The 16678-nt window shown below is 39.5% G+C and overlaps 1 protein-coding gene across 1 annotated transcript; it reads left to right on the forward strand.

The window, feature by feature from the left end:
• The first annotated feature begins 6622 nt into the window (after positions 1-6622).
• Positions 6623-16208, forward strand: acsl4b (acyl-CoA synthetase long chain family member 4b). Its single transcript, XM_062536851.1, has 15 exons — positions 6623-6756; positions 7599-7835; positions 8622-8799; positions 9035-9144; positions 9415-9553; positions 9713-9863; positions 10295-10418; positions 11142-11213; positions 11685-11824; positions 12005-12174; positions 12962-13036; positions 13941-14129; positions 14271-14385; positions 14793-14950; positions 15110-16208. Exons 2-15 carry the CDS (start codon positions 7608-7610, stop codon positions 15265-15267), a joined length of 2007 nt encoding a protein of 668 aa, XP_062392835.1. The 5' UTR covers positions 6623-6756; positions 7599-7607; the 3' UTR covers positions 15268-16208.
• The last annotated feature ends 470 nt before the right edge of the window (positions 16209-16678 follow it).

The following is a 16678-nucleotide window of genomic DNA, read 5'->3' on the forward strand; positions in this document are numbered from 1 at the left end:
ATGAGTGACAAAATGCCCCCTCTTTCTCTCTCACTTATGTGTGTGTGTGTGTGCGTGGAGAGGAAAGAACTACATAAAGCTAGTTTAACTACAATTTGCAATAGCTTGCTGGTAGTTCTACTGCATTGCTGCATTACTGCATTATTTGCATTGCTATACTATTGTTCTCTACTATTACATTGCTATTACTTTTACCATTTTTGTGTACAGTAGTTCATACTGAAACTGTATGAGCAATGACCCATAAAAAGAAATGAATAATTTGAATTTAATTCCATTGCTTCTCTACTGTCATAGAAACCATTGTGACCATTCCCTCTCCTATCCTGTCTTTCATTCTGCCGGCTGTTAAGGCACGTCAATGCATTTATCATGTAGCCACGCCTGACCTTTGGGTATATTGCACATATGCAAAAGGACGGGTGTTGCTAGGTGCACCCACAGTAACAGCGTCATTATGGATAAACCATCTAAATCTCAGCCTGAGGATGAATCACTGTGACCATGCTTAAGCAAATGCATGACACGACCCTGACAAGCTCCACTTGATAAAAACAGTTCTTACAGTGTAAATTATGCAAGCCGAGAGTAGTTCACTCTTCCGCAAAGACGTCAAACACAAATCTAAGAAGATATAAAGGCCAGTGTATTAACACTGACTTTATAGCCAGTTAGACAGGATTATCTGAATTCCAGTTCCTGGAAGGCAGATGAGTGGGTAATGATGACATTCAGCAACAAAGCTGACACTTTACTATGAATGGTATTTTCAGATTATGTATGGAACAAGTAGCCTAATAACACTAGTGTCACTTGCTACCAATCAACTCAATTGAATGGCATTTGTTGTTGGCAATGGCATGTGACTTTTTTGTATTTTTATGTCATATCACCATACAACAATGTATCAATTTGCCAATTTGATCATTATTATTATTATTTTTTTTTTTTTAAATAGCCTCAAATTAGATATTCAGCCAAAAACAAATTGCAAGAAGTACTGCGGTACTGGGTTTTCCTCTGGTGCTCTTCAGTTTGGGGATCAAGAAGTTATAATTATTCCCAAGCAAAGTCTACTTATGAGGATTAAATGAAATAAAGGTTTTTTATTTAATCCTCATGAGTGCTCCAGACTTTACTTTGAAATAATTATAGTTTCAAACAAGACTTCTCCCACGCCCTATAGCTATACAGTAGTTGAACTTCTGCCGTTGTGAAGTAATTGATAGACTTGACAAAATGCTCTCTACTGACCTCTTGTGGGAAATCACCATTCTAACAACATACTGTTAAAAAACTCGTTGCAAACACATGAAGGTGGTTCCTTTGGAGATGCTGGAGGACTTGCTGTATGTGATCCACATATTTGTGATGTAGATAATATGGGAATGTCATCCAAGCACATGAGATTAAAGCAAATTATCATATTTTTCTTAAACATGGCTTTGAGAAGAAAGGATTTGAAATTGCATGTTGCCAGAAGTGCCTTAAACCTTAGGTGTGGCCTGCTAGCAGGTGGGGGGTTAATCTGAACACATTGTGAAGAATATTCTTATTAAATCACCACTATGGAGGAAAGCTTATTCTATCTTACACCCAATCAGTGGCAGATTTTGCTCCCGCACTCCACTTTTATTAATAAAACGTATAATATCAAACTGGCGCATGATTCAAAAATCACTATATCATACCCTCTAAAAATCATTACGCCACTGACCAAGAAAACCTGGTCTATAGTGAAAGATGAATGTAAAGTGCAGCTGAAGATGCACTGTCACGAAATGTACTGTAAGCAGCCCTTAGCAAGCAGTCCCAAACAACCTCTCTGCAGGATACATTTCCTTGAGATTTTTATTCAGACATTTGATCATTGGGTTGTCAAGGTACGTTTTCAATTGTAAGCCCTTGTCAGTCAGTATAGTGAAAGTAAATACTGTGTAGAACTGTTTTGCCAATGAGATCACAGTGATGATAGTTTCACATGCCTTTGAGTTCAAATAATACTGTAGGTGAGTGCTGAATGCATAGTCACAAACAAATGGCAAAATGCTCAATGCACTGTTTGAAGTTGCGCTGCTTGCTGTTAAAGGCAATGACAGATGTCCAATTCATTGGTTGAAAGGATGTTATGCACAAAACACACCCTTGGCTGATTAAGAAACAAAAGAACAACCCTTTTGAACAATGTGCACAACATTTGACAACAGCACCACCGCGAATGTGGACTGGACACACCCCTAAATGTATTTAAGCTTTTCGGCACTGACCATGCGTTTCTGATCACCAGATCAGATCATATATCTTAAAAAAAATGGCCTGATTCTGCAATGGTAGTTTCCACCCGTGGGCGTTTTAAAAAGTCACTCTGAACATGATGTCATGCTTTGATTGTTTTCTGCCTCACCTGAAACTCCATGCCATGAAGTCAGGCAAAAGAATAACATGCAGAACTTGAAACAGCAACTTCATTTCTTCTACTGATTAAGTTGTTGTAGTGTCCCCTTAAGGGTGTACTGCAGTGTTACTGTTTGCCTATTTGCTGTTTAAATTACTTTAGCACAGTTACTTCCGTTTTGGAAATAGCATTTCCTGAAAGACTGCACTAAAGGGAGACATTAAGCTGTTTTTAGGCAGAAAGGTGATGATAAGCATGTGTTGATCTGTCTATCTCTCTGTCTCTGTCTCTGTCTCTCTCTCTCTCTCTCTCTCTCTCTCTTTTTTCTATACCCTCTGTGTGTATGTGTGTGTGTGTGTGCGTGTGTGTGTGTGTGTGTGCGTGCGTGTGTGTGCGTGTGTGTGTGTGTGTGTGTGTGTGTGTGTTTGTGTGTGTGTGTGTGTGTGTGTGTGTGTGTGTGTGTGTGTGTGTGTGTGTGCGCGTGCGTCGTCATAACCAAAAGGTTTGGCATCTTGTGTTTCACAAACTTTGCTTTGCCACTATTTTTGGATTATTTTGTCTTGTTTCTCATGCATAATGAAGAATTATTATATAGCATTTCAGCTATGCATAGTGTCTTTGGGGGGTAACCGTTGCTAACGCAAAAATACACATTAAGCTAATGTGTTATTAAAGCTATTTGTAATGAATTACTAATGTACATCTGGTCACTCTGCACAATAATTTAGAAATAATGTGAATTGCCACCTCACAAACTGAAGATGCGAAGTTTGAGAAACAAAAAACAAATGGTCTTACTGCCAAAACATTTGGCCACGACTATGCAGGTCATGCATCTTTTCGCTGGATGTGTAATAGCTTAACTGAATGTCTGTTTGAGCTATTATGGCTGGTAAACATTTTCTTTTATGAGTTGTTCACCTAGTGCTTTTCAAGCACACAATACACTCATGCTGTTCATGAGTGCTGTTCATCATGCTGTTTTTATTGTTTTTAACCAAATGTTTTATATTGTTGTTGGACCAGTTTAGTTGCCTGCATGTAGCAACTTGTATCAAGTACTCTGAAGAAAGGATCACATGAGACATGTCTCTGGACTTTCCCAGTCAAAAAAAACAGGGACGTACGTGGTTCATTCAAATGCAAGTATGTGTGCTTCATTCAAATGCACACACAGACACACACTGAACCCCAAATGTTTCTGTCCACTTGTTTTAGTGCCAAGATCTTCTAGAGGGGTCCGCCACCCCCAGGGATTAAAAAAGCATGTTCTAAAAATATGCTAATCTGTCAGTAATTATTATTTGAATGTCTTAACATTGTATGTTGCATCACAAAGTTCTTACACATGGCACTTAAGATGTCACATTCATTTTGCTCTGGTTTAATAAGCAACACACCCCAAGTAAAGTTTAGTAAAGAAAAATGATCCTTTGGGAATTTATCTGAATCTCGCTGAAAACATTGAGGAAAATTGAACAAATTTAGGGAAGCAAATTTATTCTGAGAATTATTCTATTATTTACAATTATTGCCTCCCATGCATTTAATAACTTACATCGTAAAGTCTCCCTGTGTGAATAAAACAACTCTTAGCCGTCTCCTTTGACATGCCATAGGTTGGAGAAGATAAAGAAAGGGTTTGAGTTCATTTCTCTTGAGAACATTTCTATAGATTGTCCATATTCCTCTTGTGCATCCTCATCTTTTACTCAATCCATTGGTTTTTTATGCAGTTATAATCAAGAGACTGCGATAACTATGGTAGAAGCTTGATTTTGACTTCAGTAAGCTGAGTCTGTGTTGATATGGACATATATTTCAGTTCATTGACCAGCAAGATGATCCAGTCATGATCACAGGACATGATTCAGCATAGTAGTCCCAGTAACATTTTGCAACTCCAGGCTTTTAAATTTGTAATTGTATGACAAGAAAGGCCTTTTTTCCTGGTATGCCTTTTGAATAGTCTATCATTTCTGATGTTTTTTTTATAGAGCCTTGGTTACAGGTGGACTTCAAGATGCGGGGTCCATCTGTAACTCTCAAAAAGCTGTCATAGATTTTTTTTTTTTCACTCTCTTAACATCCTCCCCACTGTGCATGGAGGCAAGATACGATAAGCTTGAGTCCCTATCCATGCAGTCTTGATCAGTTGATTGGAATTTCCTTATTACTGTACTGTATTATTAACTGCAAATGGAGCATTTTCATCTATGTCATGACCATACCCTGTCTTACAGAGGTCAACTCATTTTTCCAAATAGATTTGAATTGTGAATTCTGTTGTCATGCCTATGTTGAAGAGTGACTAGGGCATTTGACCTCTGTGTCACATTATTTTTATGCTTTACCAGCATGTCATAGATTACTACTTGAAAGTCCGCAGAGACACTCTGATTGCCTTAAAAAGAATAGAGTAAAATGATTCCCTTCAAAGCTGGTCGTGAGACTAAAATTAATAAGATAAAATTCCCAAATAATTTCTCCAAAATGTTTTTTATTCCTTTTTCTGCTCAACTCTAACAGGGGTGTCAGAAATGTGAAGGGTGCTCTAGTTCCTTGGTCTAGATATAGCATAGTATAAGTATATATACTTTTTTGATTCCGTGAGGGAAATTTGGTCTCTGCATTTATCCCAATTCGTGAATTAGTGAACACACACAGCACGCAGTAAATACACAGTGAGGTGAAGCAGAGCAGTGAGCTGCCTGCCCAACAGCGGCGCTCGGGGAGCAAAAAGGGGTTAGGTGCCTTGCTCAAGGGCACTTCAGCCGTGGACTGGTCGGGGATCGAACTAGCAACCCTCCGGTTTCAACCAGTCACTCCAGCCCTAACCAGTAGGCCACAGCTGCACTTGAAGACCTCTGCATTTATATATTGCTATCTACAGTATATTTGTATTTGCTATTTATATTTGTAAAAATGAAAGATTTGTCTGGAATGTAAAGATGTTCAACACATACCATGGAGATATAGACACACCTGTTTATCTTAACTGTTCAAAGTATGTTGTGAAACATGAAAATGATCATGAGATATGTTCTTCTCTCAGACAAAATCAACAACTTGGTACACTCTTTTATCAGATAGAGGTATTATCTGCAGCAAAGATAAAGAATCGGTTAATGTTTTGTAAAGGATCAACAGTACTTTAATCAACTTCAGTATGTTTAGATTTATTTTGTTTATGACATTTTACCCCCGAAAAACATAGACATTAAACATTAAATCAAAATTATTATTATTATTTTTAGTCACTGTGTCCGGTAGAGCTCTGGTCACAGATTGTCACTTGTTTAACCATTAACATTGTTACACACTATCCTGTAAAAATTAGTTTATTGTTTACATTAAAATGCATGCTGCCACTATAAACAGTTTTCCCAGTTACACCCGCATACTGTAACATCAAAATAATATTTTCTATGTAGCCTAGCATAATCCATTTTCTAGCTCCTATCATATATCCTCTATGTAGCTCCTAATCCTAATCTATGTTCTGAGATTATGGAGAGACTGATTTTTTTATTTTATTTTTGAAGAGTAAGTTTTGTTCTAGGTAATAGGTCAAGGCAGAGTTCCTAAATGTCATCATCTGTTTTCATGATCTTGCATGATTCACTTTTTGGTCTGGAAAGTCAAAATTAGGTTTTCACTTGGTCAGATCATGTTGAAATAGGTCTATGTCTATTAATCATTTAATCCGTAATGATAACTCACTTTGTCAGTTTTAAGCTTTGTTAGTCTTAAAGATTTGACTTGTTTATAAACACTATCCTTCAGGTGTTGCCGCCCACCACCCCCTCTCTACTTTGAAAGTAACAGACAGAGAAGAGGAGAGAGAAAGAGTAACTAGATGACATACAAAACTGGTGAGAGAAGGAAGAAGAACCGTCGAAAAGTAAGAATTTAGGATTTTTTTGAGTGTTTCTACGAAAGAGTGACTGTAACAGATAATGAGCCTGAGGAAAGAATGTGTTTCAGAATGTTGCAAGACACGCACGTCGATTCCAGTCACTCCCAGAAAAGTTGCACTGCCAGGTACGTGTGTCTGTGTCTGGGGGTGTGCTTATGTGTATAACGTTGCACAGGAACAGATGACTCAAAGGAACTGCATCACTTCCTCTTTCCTCAACTTTAACATGATAGGATAAGATGAGAGGTGGGTGGTCACTACATTTTTTGTAAGGGATGTGGTAGCTGAACAAGTATGCAGCTGTTTAAACTTTGGAGAAAGTGTGTATAAGAGAGAAAGAGTACCGTCCTAAGGAAGGAGAAGCTGCTAGTGACTTAATCATACTTTTGCCACACGAGACAAGAAGAAGAATCATTTCTATCTATACACCAACTACAAAGAGGTAAACTTGCATAATCATTTTTTTTAATACTTATTGTGTTCCCCACTCCTCTTTGTCAAGCATACTATTTTGAACTAGAGTTTAAAGTCTTTGCTTGTGTTTAGATAGTAGTCTGTGGGATGTGTAAAGACAACCAGACTGTGAAAGTGATGGAAGGAGTTTCTGTTTCTTTCCAGATTCAGGCTGCACAGCAGCCTCATTCAATATATTCAAAGCCATCATGAAAGCTTTACGTACTCAGTGAAAGGCTGAATAATTTAAAAAGATATTAAAAGGAAAGATATTGGTGTCTGTTGGTGATCCTGACTGGGCCGGTGACTAAGTGCCAATTTCCTGTGTCTCTTGCCACACATTTTATGATCTGAGAACAGGTTTTTTTTTTAGCTGGCATGGATTTTAAATAAGATCATATTACAAAGCATTCCAGTTGAACCTACTGTACCGTAACAACACCCTCCATAAACCGAGAAAGAAAAACAAGACCGGTGCTGAAGAGATGGCTATGAGTCTAGTGAAAAGCTATGTGCGGTTCTGTCTGGAGCGCTGCCTTCTGCTTTGGAATTACCTATTGTACAGTTTGCACAGTGCATTGGCAGGCGGCTCTGCTGTCAGCCAGTCTTGAATGTCACAGCCAGACATCATCTACCAAGAGAGTAGAGACTTTGTTATTATGCAAATGACACCAGTAAAGTTTTGCATACAGTATAGAGACATACATTATTATCGAATTATCAGATGTATATATTTGAGTAATAATAAATGAGAGATTGTCACTAAACTCATTACAAATCATAGTGTTTTCCTGATTTGTTTGATACTTAGATGTTCTTTTTTTTTGTCAGAGTGAAACCATGGCCATGTGTGAGAAAGCCAAGTCAATAAGTGGGCGTCCTGAGGGACCCTATCGGGCTGTCGAGGCCTTGGACAGTCTGGCACATATGGCTTTCGAAGGCAAGGACACACTGGATAAGCTGTTTGACCACTCGGTGCAAAGGTTTGGCAAGGCCGACTGCCTGGGCACTCGAGACGTCCTGAGCGAGGAGACTGAGACACAACCCAATGGGAAGGTCTTCAAGAAGGTAAACACCATGCTGTAGGTTTCGGTTTGAGCTCGTCAAAATTCTACGCTTCAGATCAAATAGATTATTAGATAGATAGATACTGTAGATAGATACTTTATTGATCCCCAAGGGGAAATTCATTTTTAGTGGTGGGGTGCATTTATATGGTGGCAGCTAACTGTTCTCTGAAATGACATAATTCTCATAATGGACAGCTTTGTGAAGCTGTGCCATACCCCTTTTACTTCATTGCCTCAAGAAATGGTGATGCTGATGTATGACAAATGACAGGGTGTGCTGTTTAGCCATCATTGACTCTTAAGATGCCTTGCAACCTGAGACATGTACAGTTAGATCTTATGACTGACTCATTGTCAAGAAAGACTGACACACCATCAGTCTCACTCATTAGTTCCCTGTTAATTAAGCCTGGAGTAATAAGAGGATTCTGAGAAGGACTTCATCACATGTTGCTCAAGTTTGTGGCTAGTCGTCATTTGTAGGTTATCAGTTTGACCCAGATCACTCCCTCTTGATTGCTATTATACAGAGGAAAAGAAAACATTTTCTCTAATAATATTTGCTCAGCATTGTCATATGGTAGGGTGGGTCTGGCAAATACAATATGCTGAATTGTCAGAATTTGATAATTGCATCTGAACTGTTTCTTATGTGTTTGCATAGCAGAAGGTTGTGTTAATTTTGTAATTTGAACTGTTTGTTCAAATTTGTTTGTTGACATGTATTATGCAATGTAAATATCCTCTAATGTAAATAATGTGCTTTGTGTAATTCTGCGTGTAGTTGGTCCTGGGTGAGTACCAATGGATGTCTTATGAGGAAGTGAATCAAGCAGCGCGCTCTTTTGGCAGTGGCCTCACAGCCTTAGGTCAACAGCCAAAGTCAACCATTGCAATCTTCTGCGAAACCCGCGCAGAGTGGATGATTACAGCACAAGCCTGCTTCAAACACAACTTCCCCTGTAAGACCCGTCACCTCCTCCACTTCCTCCCTCTTAACAAGAAACGAGAAATTATATCTATATTAGACCTATTACTGTAGCTCTGTGCATATCATCACTCCATCCCTCACCCCTAATCACTAATTCTGTGTGTGTGTGTGTGTATGTGTGTGTGTGTGTGTATGTGTGTGTGTGTGTGCGTGTGCGTGAACGTGTGCGTGTGCGTGTGTGTGTGTGTGTGTGCGTGTGTATTTAGTGGTAACAATTTATGCAACGCTGGGAGAAGATGCCGTTGCCTACGGTCTGAATGAGTGTGGTGCCACACACCTTATCACAAGTGTGGAACTCATGGAGACCAAACTAAAGGTGACAAATCAGATATGATAAGATATCACTATTATTGATATTCCACATGAGGCGTCAATATCATACTATAACATACTATATATGCTGTAAAAATTACAACTAAAATGACATAAATATTTGTTACAATTATGTTATGAAAAAAATAGAATTGCTTGACTTTTCTGTGTGTAGTTTTAGAGCAGATTGACTTTTCAGTATTTTGCTCTATGTCAACTTGGCTACTTGTCCCCTTGGCCCTCAACTCTCCCCCTCTCCTTGTTTTTGCATTAGAGCATCTTGTCCCAGGTGCCAGCTCTGACCCATGTAATATATGTGGATAATGAGGAAGTGAGTAGTGATGGCTATCCTGAGTCTCTTGTGATCCAAAGCATGCGGTCGGTCACAGACCTGGGAGCCAAACCTGAAAACTGTAAGTGACGACCATCCGTTCAGAACACATGTGAACGCATCCAGAGAAACCAACAGACAATTTCATATTAAATAAAGATGAAAACATTCAACTAAGTGCAGAGGACATCTCTCCGGTCCGCTCTTCACCTTGTCTGTTTTCCTTCTCCTTGTCCTGAAGTGAGTGTAGCCGTGGAGCCGCCGCTTCCCTCAGACCTGGCGGTGGTCATGTACACCAGCGGCTCTACAGGCACTCCTAAAGGAGTCATGATCGTCCACAGCAACCTCATCGCTGGCATGGCTGGACAGTGCCAAAGGATTCCGGGTCTGGGGTAAGCCGAATTAGCACGTACTGTACAGTGCTACAGAGCACGACCCGTGTCTCTATCAGAAAATACTGTAATTCATGGGTTTCATACGTCTTTGTTTGTGTTTGCCTTATGTTGTACCTGATGTGTAGTCTTTGTCTGTGTTTGCTTTATGTTGTACCTGCGGTGTAGTCTTGCTTGTGTGTGCTATATGTTGTGGGGCTAAAGATGAATTTCCACAGTAGTGGACAATAAAGACTTCTAATAAGGTCCCTTTCCACAGGTGTATAAAATCAAGCACCTAGATTATGAATGCTGACTGCATGGTGCTTGATTACAGTAATACACCTGTGGAAAGGAACCTGATGAAACCCATAAACACTGTACATAGGTTTTTACTTTTTTTATATTTAGGCCAGTATGATTGCTGTAATTAAATGTCTTACTCTGTGAAGTCATCAGGACACATACATTGGCTATTTGCCCTTGGCCCACGTGCTGGAACTGACCGCAGAAATGTCCTGTTTAACCCACGGCTGCCGGGTTGGCTTCTCCTCGCCTCAGACCCTGTCAGACCAGGTACTTACAACATAACTGTGTACTTCACCTGCAGTGCCCTTAATGATATATGCTTACCTCACCCTATATTTTGGTTTGTTAGTTAACAGATTAAATGTACTGTAGTGGAGTTGTTGTTGAAAGCAAAGACTACTTAAGTCTATACACCATGTAACTTTACAAAGTATAGATGCCTCTTGATCCAAGTGTCATTCAACAATTACAAGAGTTTCATAATTACAGTAGCTAGCATACTGTATGTCTGTCGCCTATTGAACGACAGACAACCACAGACAGAATCCCACACGCACCCAAACAGTCAAGAGGAAATTAAGTAAAACCTGCAATGCCACTGACCACAGAGGGTGAAACTTTAGCCTGGCCATTCTGCAGTGTCCTAGTTCTTTTGAATACCACTAAGGTTTTGTGGGAGCACCTGAATGCTGCCATGGTGTCATCTGACCAGTCTGTACCACCTGAACAAATCTACTGTATAATGGCCAGTATTCAAGCTCAGATTATGTGCGTGACATACAAAGCAAGAAAAGCTTGTGGACGTGGGAGCCTAAAGCAACGGTTCGAAAATGAAAAGGCCTAATGACACTCTTTGAAGATCTGATCATTTTGGATGCATTTAGTTACGAGATTTTGGTTTTCAATTTTCATTAAAAGGATCATTTGCAAGGTGTCTTCGCGATTGCCTTGCATGAAAAATTGATGGTATTTCTTGTGATCTCTTTATAGTCGACGAAGATCAAAAAGGGAAGTAAAGGAGACTGTTCAGAACTTCAACCCACTCTGATGGCAGCTGTGCCGGTATACACTTGTCCTCCATCTTTCTCTCACTTCATACAACAACCTCATCTTGTCTGCTCTAATTTCTGTCACTACTCCTCAATTACTCACAACTGAACTAACATTGGCCTGTCACTTTATGTTGTTGACAATAAGAAAATATAAAGATATAAAAATGTTCCTCTGTCTTCATACTGGACGTTCTGCATCCTGCAAAGTGGCTCATAACTTTGCTATATTTATTTGATTCCTCTTTGGGTTTTCGTGGTTAGATGACTTTTGTTGCCACAAACTGAAATTCAAGTGACTCTCACAGGAAGTGTTGATAAACATGCTATGCTTTATGGTGCAATGTGTGTGTGTGTGTGTGTGTGTGTGTGTGTGTGTGTGTGTGTGTGTGTGTGTGTGCGTGCACGCATGCATGTGTGTATCTGCTAGTGTGGTTTTAGCTGAATAAAAGATATGAGCATGCACTCCGACTGTGTGTTGCAGGAGATAATGGACCGGATCTATAAGAATGTTATGAGCAAGGTGCAAGAGATGAATTACATTCAGAGAACTCTATTCAAACTGGGATACAACTACAAACTGGAGCAGCTCAAACAGGGCAAGGATACCCCCATTTGCAACACGTAAGTGACGTGACACTGAAAAGATCACATTCCGCAGCCTTCCAACACAGCTGTGTTTACAAGAAGACTCGCAAACCCAGACTCCAACCTCTAATACCTTCCCTGAAAACAAGACGAAAATGCTCTTCCTCCTCTCTTGACGCGGAGGCCAGTCTGGAATAACATGCGTGTCGTTCACAGGCTTTTGTTTGCCAAAGTGAAGGCTTTACTCGGGGGCAACATTAGGAGGATGCTGTCAGGTGGGGCCCCCCTGTCCCCTGCCACCCAGTACTTCATGAACGTGTGCTTCTGTCCGGTGAGCCAGGGCTATGGACTCACAGAGACCTGTGGAGCTGGCACCATCACTGACGGTAAGCCCCGACCTAAATAAACAAATTCCAACATAACACCCACACATACAGTAACACCCAAACTAAACAAATGTACTGCAACAGCATTCACTAACTGTGAGCTTCAGCCCAAGCCATAACAACATCAACCAACTGTCTGACAGAAACCCCATTCGACAAACAGTGATTAGCCAGACATTTTGGAATGATTGTGAAATGTTTTTGATCAAGGAATGTTAAGTGCTCTGCGCATGGCAGTTCATAATTGATACTGTATTTTTGCTGTTAGAATGCACTCATTCACTTGTATACACATGCACCTCTCAAGCTGCAGGCTACCACATGTCCTCTTACATTTGTGATAACCTTCAGGTTACACAAAATAAAGAGTGAAATCATTCTATAATTATATTCTGTACTAACAATCTTATATTTTATAGATATACCAGCATGTACAGCTGAATAAAATATCTATTTAGTTTATGTGCGTTTTTTGCATCTGTGTAATGGATCATCATTAAGCTTAAATATGTCCTGATATTCCCATTGATGCATACCCCATGCTTTTGTGCACCAGACTCTAGCCACAGGAATGCGTAAATGACGGTAAAATATATTTCCACATGGTAATACAGGTCAGGGCTAGGCCGTTCAGACAGTATTTTGCACGCCACTACTTGCATTAGCAAAGGACAAGACCTTTCTCGTGTTATGTGGTTGCTACTTTGTTGGGATATGAATTGGTATTCAATGATGTGGTGTTCTTTCTCTCTCTCTCTCTCTCTCTCTCTCTCTCATCACTCTTTAGCTACTGATGACAGCACCAAAAGAGTTGGAGCTCCGCTTATCTGCTCTGAGATCAAGTTACGAGACTGGTTAGAGGGTAAGGCTGTGAATACACACACACTCACACACTCGGGCCCCCACCCCTTGGCCTCATCTTGACCTTTTTTTTCCTGTGTGTTTGTCTGTTCTTGCATACATTTTAACTACCTTAGACAGCCATGATATTGTCTGATGAAAAGCTTAATGCTCTGGCAGGGAAAAGCAGATCAAATGTCTTTTTCCACTTTTCATTTGTTATCGTTTCATGGAATGACACACTCTTGAGTTGTAACTGTCGTTTGTTCATGAAAAAGTCTTGCATGGGCATGACACTGTTATCTGGATATGGGCGCAATAGACTAGGCCCAGTCAAAGTTTACATGATTTATCATGTCTCCTTGAATTTACAAGGTTGTAGTGCACATTAAAACAACATTTGCGAGATGTGTCTTTGGACACTTTTTCATTTTCATTGCCATTTCTTCAGTTCATTATCATTCGCTGAATGAGGTACTGTACACAGGCTGTAGGCTGCTTCTCTGATACCTCTATCACGGTCCACAGGTTTTATGTGATTAAGGCAGCCTTAAATTACACAATGTGACCTCATTCTTGGTCAGAAAGTTCTGACCGATAGCAAGCAGCACTATTGTTAATAGCCAGGGTGCTACGATAAATACTCTCTGATAAATGAGTTTGGAAGCACTCCAATGTACAGGTAACCATTCATGGTAGTGCCATAAGGGGAGCCAGGAAGGAAAGAATTTGACATACTATTTTCAATAAAAAGAATGGTAAACATTTTGTGAAAAAAAAAAACATTATTGAATAGTAATGGGCTGACATTGCGTGCATGCCTATTAGTCTCACATAACATGCATAACAGTCCCACGTAACATGCATAACAGTCCCACATCACATGCCTAACAGTCCCACATCACATGCAAAACTGTGTTTGTTAGGTGGATACACAAGTGAGGACAAACCCAATCCCCGTGGGGAGATCATGATTGGTGGGCCTAATGTGTGCTTGGGCTACTACAAGAATGACCAACTGAATGAAGACTTCTGGGTGGATGACAATGGCCAGCGGTGGTTCTGCACCGGAGATATTGGAGAAGTTCACCCAGATGGTTGTCTACAGATTGTGGGTAAGTGAAAAGAATGTTGTCGGTAGTACCACAGCAATTCAGAAATATTTCAGTTTACTGTTACATCCCTCCATTTCAGTAGTAACATCATGTTCTCTCTCTCTCTCTCTTGCGCTGTACCAATCAATCATGGGCTATCAGACCGTAAGAAGGACTTAGTGAAGCTGCAGGTCGGGGAGTATGTGTCTTTGGGAAAGGTGGAATCAGTGCTAAAAAACTGCCCCCTTGTCGACAACATCTGTGCCTATGCTAACAGGTACCCCACTCTAAAACAAGTCAACACTTTCATAAAGTACACATTGTCCTACTGTTGTCAATAACTTACACATGTTCATGAATCTGCACTGACATTTGACTTATGATAGTATGCATTACGAATATATGGTATTATGTAGCACATAGCGATTTGTTGAAGGGAAGCCGCTGACATGTGCAAGGAGAGGGGTGTTTCTTATTTCTGTGGTGGGTTTCCTCATCGGTCCCACTTCCTCTGTTGGTTTGTCCGGTGAGGTTTAACGACCAATTTCAGACTAAAGGTTTTGTGTTATCTTGAGCAAGTGGTGTTTGAGAGAGGAATGTGTTTGGTTTACAGTAGGTACATTTGAGCGATATTATTTGAAGACAAGCTATGTGTAACCTGCAACCTCCCTCCACTCTGAACAGTGACCAGAACTTTGTGATCTGCTTTGTGGTGCCAAATCAAAAGCAGCTGAAAGCATTGGCCAGCAAGTGTAGCGTAGAAGGAGAGTTGGGTGAGCTCTGCGGGCATCCTACCATGGAGGCAGAGGTCCTGAAGGCCATGAAGGAAATTGCGACATCCAGTAAGCGCCACCATACAAATACAGTCATGTGATCTAATGTTCATGTTTTGAGATTGTTGAACACTGTGACACATTTTTTGAGTGTGTTTTTTTGCGGGAAAAAAAAAGTGGGGTATGTTATCTTAGATTGATTTTTTTATTTTTATTTATCTCAACAAGGTAAACTGCAGCGGTTTGAAATTCCAACAAAGGTGTGCCTGAGCCCAGAGCCATGGACGCCAGAGACAGGGTTGGTCACGGATGCTTTCAAGCTGAAAAGAACGGAGTTAAAGCAACACTACTTGTCAGATATCGAGAGAATGTATGGAGCAAAGTAGAAACTAGAAAAGCACTCAGAGAGTTCAAACCTAGCGAATTAGCGAAAACATAACCGCCTCCTGGATCCAGACGGTGATATGGATCACTCCCAACATGTAATGAAAACATAACCTCCTTGGCGGAGGTAACAAATGGACATCCTAAAAATGTCTCTCATGGTACCTTTCATCTCTTTGATTTTGTACATTTTAGTATTATTTACTTTTTTTGCATGTGAGAGTGTATTTGCCATGGTGTAAGTTAAAGATCAAGATATTGTACAGTTAAAGAATAACATGATTCACAGATGGGAAATATTGTATGTAAATACAAAGCTCACTGTTTACAGTGTTCGTACTGTTGTACTGTTATATTTTGGGCCTTTTGGTCCCTGTACATAATTTTTTGTCCAAAATATATATTGTTGTAAGGGGATGATGATTATCAGATACTGATGTACAATCATGCCCAGATACAGTAAAGGAGAGGGAGAAGATGTCTGTATTTTTAGAGCATACTGCTCTCTAGAGGACATTTTGTCCATTATTTTGGTTACTATTTTCTCTTCATCTGTGTATTTTGCTAGGCTATTTAAGTTTTCACCTATGTACCATTGTCATCAACTGAGTAGCTATGTTGTTATTATTACTATTACTATAATACAAACAATTCTTCTTGTTATTATTGTGTTAATATTAGCTAGTATTGGCTAATGGCTATGATAAGTATTTTGAGTAAGGCCTAGAACTGAGCAGGTATTTTATTTCGGAAACTACCACACATTTTATCTCTAAAATGAATTTGCTATCATAAATCAGGTATATTGACATTTCAAATGTTTTCAAAAGTTGTATTAAAATCATGTGAAAAACAAAAATGCATATGTTTTCACATCACATTCAAAATAACCCATACTGATGCCTATACTGCCACTAATAACATTAAAGACATTTTAAACCGGGCCACAATAGTGTCACATTTGCATGTATGTCACTTTTAAAACTAAACACAATAGTGCTATTTTAAAGGGATCTTTAGAATGGTATGGAATCAACACTGATCTACTATCAGCATTTAAAACCAAAACGAGAATTTGTTATTAGTCATATTTTATATATTTTCATTAGACAAGCAATAGCATCCACATTTTTTTTTTTTTTTGAAAGGATGTAACTTGTAACTCTAATCTGATCAATCTGAAAGATGGAGATACAATGATATCTGTATTAGTATGAAAATCATAATCTCTGAAAGCATCTGAAAGTTGTACACATAAGACTTCCGGGTGTAGTGCTTATGAAATACATTTCTTTTTTGTGTAGCTAGCCTAAATTTGACTGCATTTCCATGTCCAGTGTTGAAATCTGATCTAAATGAAATAAAGATCTTAAAATGTTCTAACGTTCTTAGCAGTCAGGATATTTAGAGTCA

The sequence above is a fragment of the Sardina pilchardus genome, chromosome 5 (genome assembly GCF_963854185.1).
Source record: "Sardina pilchardus chromosome 5, fSarPil1.1, whole genome shotgun sequence".
NCBI lineage: Eukaryota > Metazoa > Chordata > Actinopteri > Clupeiformes > Clupeidae > Sardina > Sardina pilchardus.

What these genes read in the sequence shown, in the direction of transcription:
- acsl4b (XM_062536851.1), top strand. Translation starts at nt 7,608, where the DNA reads ATGGCCATGTGTGAGAAAGCCAAGTCAATAAGTGGGCGTCCTGAGGGA. An exon ending in ATGGGAAGGTCTTCAAGAAG is followed by an intron (nt 7,836 to 8,621) that starts GTAAACACCATG and finishes TTCTGCGTGTAG; the next exon opens with TTGGTCCTGGGTGAGTACCA. An exon ending in GATACCCCCATTTGCAACAC is followed by an intron (nt 11,825 to 12,004) that starts GTAAGTGACGTG and finishes TGTCGTTCACAG; the next exon opens with GCTTTTGTTTGCCAAAGTGA.